General features: G+C 37.4%; 1 protein-coding gene across 1 annotated transcript; it reads right to left on the bottom strand.

Moving 5' to 3' along the window:
• Window positions 1-333: 333 nt before the first annotated feature.
• LOC141338095 (uncharacterized) lies at window positions 334-9755 on the bottom strand. The gene is made up of 15 exons (XM_073843657.1): window positions 9690-9755; window positions 9361-9526; window positions 9043-9193; window positions 8362-8491; window positions 6609-6860; window positions 5938-6092; window positions 4945-5006; window positions 4703-4850; window positions 4424-4559; window positions 4068-4352; window positions 1958-2027; window positions 1723-1873; window positions 1484-1622; window positions 672-935; window positions 334-580 (listed from the first exon to the last, which is right to left on the bottom strand). Exons 1-15 carry the CDS (start codon window positions 9753-9755, stop codon window positions 425-427), a joined length of 2331 nt encoding a protein of 776 aa, XP_073699758.1. The 3' UTR covers window positions 334-424.
• Between the last annotated feature and the right edge of the window lie 396 nt (window positions 9756-10151).

Genomic DNA, 10151 nt, shown 5'->3' with positions numbered 1-10151 from the left:
TAAAGACATTTTATGCACCTTGATAAACCGATTGCTTCTCTCAAGGCTTCTTAAACAACGCATTTAATAAAAATATACATTATTATATTTTGAAGGCATGTAAGCGTCTAAGCTTTTTTTTTTTTTTTTTTTTTTTTTTTTTTTTTTTTCTCTCCCAGTACTGCATCTATTTTTTTTATAGTGAGGCAGTTGTGTAACTTAGGATGTGGTGGAGGTGGTGAACTTTAGCAGTGGTTGAGAATCAAACAGCCCCTCAGCTGGTTTCGCTCTCTCTGAAGTGGCGCTTTAGAAAGGAAAAAATGCAAAGTCATTGTTTTTTTTTTTCTTGTTTTCTTAGTTTTATTTGACAGGTAGCATTCACATGGCACCATAACAGCTGAGTTTGGCAAACTACGCAACAATACACGTTGCATTTCCGTAGGCTTCAAGCTCCTCCTTTGATGATGTTCTTGATCCAGGTTCTGTATTTTGCAATTTCAGTGTAAACATTGGGAACGTTAGGGTAGTCGCAGCGTCCCATGTTGAAAGAGACAATCCCCACAGCGGTCCCACTGCACACCAGTGGCCCACCCGAGTCACCCTGCAGTAATGTTGCATTTGAGATTGATTAACCGTTGTATTTTATTAAGTTCAGAATATGAACGTTCTCCAAAATATTGCTTTTGACATACCTGGCAAGTGCCACTTTTGGTCTCGAAACCCCCAGCACACAGGACGTTGTCGGGGAGTGTCACTCGCACTTTTTTCCACATTGTCTGGCAGATGGTGGAGTTGATGGGTGACACATCTGTCACCAGCAGATCATTCACCACTTTTTCCTTTTCAGTTTGACCCCATCCTGCGACCTGGCACTTGGTCTTTTTCTTTAGTGGTTTGACCTTGCTTGGGATTTTGATGGTTTTCACACCTTTGCCAGTTTTCAGTTTCTTGGACAGCTAAAATTTCACATAAGAAAAGTAAACTTAAAAAATTTAAATACAGTTGTTCATGAGTCTCTTGTTTGTCCTGAACAGTTAAACTGCCTGATGTTCTTTAGAAAAATCCTTCAGGTCGCACAAATCCTTTGGTTTTTCAGCATTTTTGTGTATTTGAACCCTTTCCAACATTGACTATGATTTTGAGACCCATCTTTTCACACTGAGGACAACTGAGGGACTCATATGCAACTATTACAGAAGGTTCAAACGCTCTCTGATTCTATAGAAGGAAAAACCATGCATTAAGAGCCAGGGGGTGAAAACTTTTGATTCGGATTGAAAAATTAGTACATTTTTCTTATTTTGCCTAAAATTTCTTTCATTTAGTACTGCCCTCAGAAGCTACCTACATGTTTCCCAGAAGACAAAATCAAATTTTAAGTAAAATTTACCCTGATCTTCAAATTCAAAAAGTTTTCACCCCCCTCTCTGTAAATGTAATAACCATAATTGATATGCTTATATTTTATAATACATTTGAATTGACTTATTTATGAATATTGTACCTTTAGAAGCATGATGTCATTCCCATTTTTGGCGTTTTTGTAGGATGGATGTCTATGTCTGTTCTGCACCGTATATCTTCTCAGATTTGCCCCTTGTGGACTAATGTTGTGGGTGCCCATGATCACAGTCATGTTGCCACTTTATTCATAACAGGAACATAGTTGCGTATTAGCGAACAGTCATGTTGAACACCAAACATATTCCAACTTAACAGTAGGCTAACTACTGTAGCCTTTACCTTTGATCACAGTGCGCAGCCGTGAGCACGTAACTCGGGTGAATCAGGAATCCTCCACATTTGTGTTTTCCATCAATCTGCACTGATGCCATGTACAGCATGGAGTTCTTCTTGGCTTTTTTGCCATTGATGATATCGGCTCCAAATGTGCCTAGCAAACAAAAATGCACCCTTGAGATAATAGAATACAATTCAGTTATCATTTTTATAATCAATAAAGCATGATTTTACCAACCAGTCAGTAGCAAGCCCGTCAAAGCCACTGAGAGCAACAGGACGTGTGCTGCACTCATCTTGATAAGACTCTGCTGGTGCGACCACCACAGTCATTTATATAGCCCTACCACAAGACACATCCTGACTCTCAACGATGATGCGAGATGCCAAATTTGATACTTTGCTCCAAATACATCTTGCTTTTCTTGTACTTGAGTACGAGGTCTTCTCATGTATAGCAGAAAATGAATAGGCAGTGAATTTGCTAGATTTTATCAACCAAATGGATGTTGCACTTTCATGAATAAGCTGTCCCAGACTTTTTTTTTTTTATTGGATATGTTTGTTAAATGTCATCTAGAATGAAAGGTTGCTTTATGACTGCTTTATATGGAGATTTTTGGCCTGAGCCTTTGTGGTCTTGACCTTCTTTATGGTTTTCTGTTATTACAGTCAGGCTAAATTTGTTTAACCTGTTCCTATATGTGTATATTCTTTCTAGAAAATGCAAATGTGAGTTTTAAATTTGTATTTAGATTCCCAAGTTTTAGTATCGTCAAATTAATTAGTAGTCAACCTTTTCTGAATTTTTGCCATTAAAATGAACCATAATAATTTAAATTCTGTCATTAATTAATCACCGTCATGTCGTTCGAAACTCGTAAGACCTTCGTTCATCCTCCGAACAAAAATTAAGATATTTTTGATGAAATCTGAGAACTTTCTGACCCTGCATAGACAGCGATGCAACTGAGACGTTCAAGGCCCAGAAAGGTACCAAGAACATTGACAAAACAGATTGACGACATCAGTGGTTCAACCGTAATTTTATGAAGCTATGAGGATACTTTTTGTGCACAAAGAAAACAAAAATAACCTTTTTCAACCATTACTTGAGACATGCGTCATGCTACTCGTGTGAATGCCAGCGAATACTGACACATAAGAGACTAAATTGAGTAAAGTTGTTATTTTTGTTTTCTTTGCGCACAAAAAGTATTCTTGTAGCTTCATAACATTACAGTTGAACCACTGATGTCACATGGACTATTTTATCGATGTTCTTACTGCCTTTCTGGGCATTGAATGTGTCTGTTGCGTTGCTGTCTATGCAGGGTCAGGGCTCTCGGATTTCATCAAAAATATCTCAATTTGTGTTCCGAAGATTAACGAAGGTCTTACAAGTTTGGAACACCATGAGGGTGAATAATTAATGACTTTCATGATTTTCATTTTTGGGTCAACTATCACTTTAATGATTTTGATTTTGTACCCCACTGATTGGAAAATGTGATTTCAAATGTGTGAAATCCAAATTTTCAGTCACTTTTATAATATACACAAAAGCATGGATATGAGACAGTTTTTCTCAAAATAATATTCTGCATACACAGATATGATCAAAGACTTAAGTCAGCAAAACAACTTTATTTGGTCAGTATTGTATGTTTAAGCATCATTTGCAAGTGCCATGAATACAAAACTCTTAAATTTATTTTTTCCTCATCATTGCTTCGATCCAACGTGCATGTTTTGAAATGTCAGTGTAGATATCCGGTACATTTGGATATTTACACCCCCATATGTTGAAGGAGACAATTCCCACAGCCGTTGAATCGCACACCAGCGGGCCTCCAGAATCACCCTGCAAGAATATATAAAGATATGGTTTAATAGTAGAGCAATGGAATGTGCCTAATCTATAAAAATAAAAACTTAAAGTAGCATGGGTGTATTTGTAGAAATAGCCAACAATACATTGTATGGGTCAAAATGATTGATTTTTCTTTTATGCCAAAAATCATTAGGATATTATGTAAAGATGTTCCTTTCGTATTTCGTAAATTTCCTACCGTAAATGTATTAAAACTTAATTTTTGATTAGTAATACGCACTGCTAACAAATACATTTTGGACAACTATAAAGGTGATTTTTCCCCAATTTTTAGAATTTTTTGCACCCTCAGATTCCGGATTTTCAAATAGTTGTGTCCCGGCCGAATATCGTCCCTAATACACGTCTAATTTATGCTTGTATGAAGTTAAGGCTGTAGATAGTTGTCTCGCTCAATTGTCAACAAATGTCTCAACCTGTGCTTCAGCTTATGTGCTTAAGACATATTTTTTACCAAGCACACTCCTCCATTCTGTTTATATCCTTTAGCACAGATGATGTTTGGTGGAAGTTGTGTAATGCTTTTTTCATATTTCTTCCATGCTTTCTTGCAGTCGTCGATGTCAACGGTTGATACTTTCAAGGCCAAAAGGTTATTAACATGATGCTGTTTATTGGGATCCTGTTTAGTGGCTCCCCATCCAGCAACCAAGCACTGGGTGTTGTTTTTAATGCTGTAATGTTGATGTGGAAATTTCACTGTCTTCACCTTTCCTCCCGAAACTGCTTTCTCAGAAATCTGAAAATGCAAATAGTTATTGAATGTGCACTTGTTGGGTCTTGGTTCTTTTTGTGACTCAACTGGTGTACCTTTAAAAGCATGATGTCATCACCCATCTTAATGTTTTTGAACGTTTTTGGTATAAATGTGCGAACCACATTGTATCTTTTTAGATTCTTCCATGGGGAAATATTATGGTCGCCAAGAACAACAGTCATATTCTCTCTGGAATACAATAAAGCAGGAGTAGTTAAACTCACATTATGTTGAATTGTTCACTCATATTTTTTTTTTTTTTCTTTTTTTTAGATAATTTGTTTAGTGAATAACATGGCTATAAAAAAATCACACAAAGCGAGTAGCCTTACATTGGACAGTGTGCAGCCGTGAGCACATATTGAGGAGATATCAGAAATCCTCCACAACGATGTTCTTCGTTGGACTGCACTGAGACCATGTATTGCAAAGAATTTTTTGAAGCCTTTTTCCCATTGATTATGTCATCCCCAACCACAACTATTGAAACAACAAGATAGAAATAATTATAATTAAAAAAAATAGTCAATTTAAAGAAAAGTAAAGGTTAAGGATTACTAATGAAACAAGCTACCTGTGAAGTGCAGTGTGGTCACAGCTGTGGCGAGCAGAATCGCAGTGAAGTGTGTCATTGTGCTTGTGGAACATTTGAAAATGTGTCACTGACTTTTAAACTACTCAAAGTAAAAGGGCAAAGCCCCCCTTTACACGACAAACCACAGCATTTCCTGGATGTTAATTAAAGGTAAAGTGTGAACAGTATTATGTTAAAACGTAGATTGGTGTTAACTCGCCCAAAAATGAAATTGGTCATTTACTCACTCTCAGTTGTTCCAGACCTGTATGACTTTATTTCTTCTGTGGAAAACAGAATGAGATCTTTGAAAACTGTTTTTCCATACTATGAAGTCAGTGCAGTCCTAAACAACATTGGACCCCTCTATACAGACAATTTCCACAGAAGAAGAAGAGGGAAAAAAAGTCAAGTCACAAGGGTAGTGACTTGAAAAGTCAAGTAGTACATTTTCTTGTAGAGTTTTTCTAAAAGGTGTGAACACTGTGGCTCTGTTTGTCAAAACATTGCTTACTTGCTTTGAAATACCTGACCTGAGCCTGGCATAGCAACAGTGAATCAACCAATGGTGTGAGTTTGAGCAGGGCTACCTGACCAATGCCATATAAGGAGAGTGTTTTTGGAAACCTGTGTAATTTAATGGTTTATCCACAGTAACTTAGGGGCCTGTTAGTGCACAACCTGTGTTTTTTTTTTTGTAATCTGTGGTGAATCTCATGACCTTGCATAGGCATCTTTTTTCTTTTTTTTTTTTTTTTTTAAAGATGTGTCAGCAAACTAGATTTTCTCACAGAGGGTCTGACCACATGCAATGAGCTCGGCCCCCACAGGAAACCAAGGCTGCCGAGAAGGGACGAAACCATCTTTCAACAGAAAAGCATTTGGTGTTTGTCACAGTTGAGAAATCGAGCAAAATGTATTTATGAAATGAGCTCCAAAAATTGACACATGACTGCATTGTTTAAATAAAATGTTTATTAATCAAGCTCTTGCTTAACACCTCCAAGAATTGCTTTTATCCAAGTTAGAAATTTGGAAATCTTGGTGTAGACATTCGGTAGTTTAGGTGAGTTACAGTTGTTGATCTCATTGAATGAAACAATACCAACCGCCACCTTATTGCACACCAAGGGTCCTCCAGAATCCCCCTGTGAAAAGTCAAGGAAGTTAAAGGCCGTGAATGAAATTGCACTGTCATGCTATTTGTGATTTGTCACCCTAGACCACAAAATAAGTCATAAGAGTCCTTTTTTTTTTTTTTTTTTTTTACAAAATTGAGATTTACACACCATCTGAAAGCTGAATGAATTAGCTTTCAGTTGATGTATGGTTTAGATTTAGGATTTTAGGATAAGACAATATGTGGCTGAGATACAACTATTTGAAAATCTGGACTCTGAGGGTGCCAAAAAAAAAATACTAAGAAAATTGCCATTAAAGTTTGCCAAATTAAGTTCTTAGCAATGTATATTACTAATCAAACATTAAGTTTTGATATATTTACGGGAGGATATGTACAAAATATCTTCACGGAACATGATCTTAATATCCTGATGATTTTTGGCATAAAAGAAAAATCTATAATTTTGGCTACAAATATATCCATGCTACTTAAGACTGGTTTTGTGGTCCAGGTTCACATTTGTCTAGAAGATTCTTTGTACCTGGCAAAATCCTCCGCGACCTCCTGCGCACACCATACGTGAGGCTGAGTAATCCTGTTTCCAAAACTTCTTACATTCTTTTGGGCCCATGACAGTGATGTTCACCTCCATAAGCTTAGCACTCGCTCCACCATTAGTAGTTTTTTTCCCCCATCCTGCAACACTGCATTTGACCTTGGTCTTGATGTCCTTATCTTTCTTTGGTATGGAGATCCATTTGACTTTATTGCTCTTATCGACCTTTTTCTGTAACTACAGCAAGTAATTGAATCATTAATGTTGATCATTTTAAAAATGTATGCAAATTGGATCACCAACCAAAACAATTAGTTGAAACACAAAAGTACTAAATGATTCATAGTAATTAAATATGGTAAATAATGTTCAGTTTGCAGCATATAGAATCAAATCTCTAAGGCTTTAATACAAAAATCTTATTTTGTGGCATATCCAATCTTGAATCTTGTATTTTGAACAACACAAAATCAGTAATGATTTTCACATTCCCAATCCAAGTCACATCCATATGTGGTATGAAATCCAATCCAAATTCGAATCGAAGAATGGGAAGAAGCCTGTGGACAAATAAACTTCCTAAAGACCAGCGTCTTTGTTCTCTCCACTTTAGCACTGATGCCTTTGAGGCTTTTAGTAGACCACAGCTAGTGAAAGAGCCTGCAAATGGCAAAGACAAGAAACGCTAGATGTCATCCTGGCAGGATGTAAACATGCCAATGCTTGTCTTGGCGTCGCAGCCACTGAAAGAGTTTCTCAGTGTGGATTTCACTCAATATGCCATTTGGTTTAAGCCTACGCTTAAATCCATCAGCTTGTAGGCTCTTTCAGTAGCTGTGGTCATTGTAACAGTATTTTATTTTCGGAGTTGTGTATTCTGAGTTTTAACACAGTTAAAGGAACACTCCACTTTTTTTGGAAATGTGCTCATTTTCCAACTCCCCCCAAGTTAATAAGTTGAGTTTTACCGTTTTGAAATCCATTCAGCCGTTCTCCTGTTCTGGCGATATCACTTTTAGCATAGCTTAGCATAGATCATTGAATCCTATTAGACCAATAGCATCGCGTTCAAAAATGACCAACGAGTTTCGATATTTCTCCTATTTAAAACTTGACTCTTCTGTAGTTATATCGTGTACTAAGACCGGTGGAAATGCAAAGCTGCGAGTTTCTAGGCTGATAAGATTAGGAACTACACTTCCATTCCGGCGTAATAGTCAAGGAAGTTTGCTGCCGTAATATGGCCGAAGCAGGAGCAGTAATACCACGCAGCACATGTGCAAATGCTAAACTAGCTGGGAACTCATTTCTGATAATACTTCGCCTGCTTCGGCCATATTACGGCAGCAAACTTCCTTGACTATTACGCCGGAATGGAAGTGTAGTTCCTAATCTTATCAGCCTAGAAACTCGCAGCTTTGCATTTCCACCGGTCTTAGTACACGATATAACTACAGAAGAGTCAAGTTTTAAATACAACAAATATGGAAACTCGTTGGTCATTTTTGAACGCGATGCTATTGGTCTAATAGGATTCAATGATCTATGCTAAGCTATGCTAAAAGTGATATCGCCAGAACAGGAGAACGACTGAATGGATTTCAAAACGGTAAAAATCAACTTATTAACTCGGGGGGAGTTGGAGAATGAGCCTATTTCCAAAAAAAGTGGAGTGTTCCTTTAAGAACAGACTTGTTTTATTGCAGTTTGCTCTGCAAACCCTAGCTGAGTCATTTACCTGAATTAGCATGATGTCATTTAGCAGATATTTAGAGTCATAGCCAGGGTGGATGTGGTAGAACTTCACATCCATGCGAGAACCTTGAGTGTAATCATGAGCTCCAACCACAACTGTCAGGTTCTCAAATCTGTCAAGAAGAGGAAGAAGACGTGCATTCATATTTTACTGTTAAATGAAGTCTGAAAAATGGAGGCTTGACTTAAAACGATGTGCATTTGAACAGTTCATACTTTAAGAAGCTTACATTGCAAAGCCACAAACATTTAGCTCATCTTTAGCTTCTTAACTGTAGCTTTGCTCTAAGTAAAAACAATATTTGTTGAACTCCCTACATTCCAAAGCTTTCAAAAGTGATGCCATTGAAAAGCCATTTTGGTTCCCCAAAGAACCTTTTAGTGTATCAAATTTTCTTAGTCTGAACAACATTTTAATAATGTAAAGAACTTTTTGTGCAATGGAAATGTTCCATGGATGATTCCAAACATTCTTCATAAACCCATCAGTCCCAATAAAGAACCTTTACTTTCGATACTTTAGAAGTCGTAGACCCATTTGTTTGGGTACCACCATAGTATGTGTCATATCAAAAGTAATCACACCAAGTGAAGACCCTTTTGTAGCAGTATGAGACTCTCTGACTCAAATTGAAATACTAACTGATCAACAAAAAAACCTTACTTTTCAAAGCAGTGTGCAGCCGTCATGACAAACTGTTCTGACACAAGGAAGCCGCCGCATTTGTGTTCGTTTTTTCTTTGAATCGAAACCATGTAGGGTCTTGAATGAGGTTTGGCTTCTGTGCCGTTCACTATACCCACTTGCACAGATGCTAAGAAAGATTAAAAAAAAAATACTTTAGCTTGGTTAAATGTCAAGTAGACTCGCCTAAATTGTCTTTTAGATCAACTTGCGCTGACAATGGATAAAATTTGCATATTTATGATACACTTAGACTTAATGCAGTAGAAATCAGTTTTTTTTCCATCATTTTCTTACCTGTGAGGGTCAGATATGGTAGTAGGGTGACTAACAAAAGAGCAGAGATGATCATGATGCTGTTTTTCGAAGGTTTCACAGAAGTGCTGAAGACCTCCTCAGTGTCGATGGTTGTATTTAATGCAAAGTGGTCTGGTTTAGCCCACCAATAGCGATCGCACTTCCTCTATCACACCTTGATGTGGTTTCATTTTGCATTGAAGTGGAAAATATAGGTTTGTGGTCTTAATGGAAGAAATCTATTGTCCCCCATGATGCATTTGATAATATTTCTCGTAAAATCTGTTAGATGTGAGAAATAAGGGAAGAGCTTAGTCAAACTGTCTCACATTGTCTGTGGTTAGATCTGTAAAGGCCAATTCACACTGCATTAACAGACGCCGACAAACAAACATAACGGACACATTCGTCAGGTTTTGTCTGATCAGGGTGTTATCTCTGATGGTGTTTGTAGTTGTTGATCAGCGTTTGTTTTCAACTTGATGGATTGGGTTAAACCAAACTGTCGGTCCTTCTGATGGTGTCATTCTTAACTCACACCTTTTAGTTGACTTGAACTATAAAAATCTAGTACTATTTTAGTAATAATCTAGCATTAGGGTGCTTTCACATCTGTGGTTCGCTCATTTGTTCCAGACCAAGGGCAACAAATGATATCTTGTAGCATTTTTCTGCCGTTTTGGGTCCTTTTCACACCACACTGATTGCTCTGGTGCGAACCAGTTGAAACAAACCAAAATGCAGTCATGTGACAACATCCACATCACTCGTTGGCCAGATGTGTCATTGAA

The sequence above is a fragment of the Garra rufa genome, chromosome 7 (genome assembly GCF_049309525.1).
Source record: "Garra rufa chromosome 7, GarRuf1.0, whole genome shotgun sequence".
Lineage (NCBI taxonomy): Eukaryota > Metazoa > Chordata > Actinopteri > Cypriniformes > Cyprinidae > Garra > Garra rufa.
Note: the sequence above shows the minus strand (reverse complement) of the source record. Positions and strands in the feature narration are given on the sequence as shown.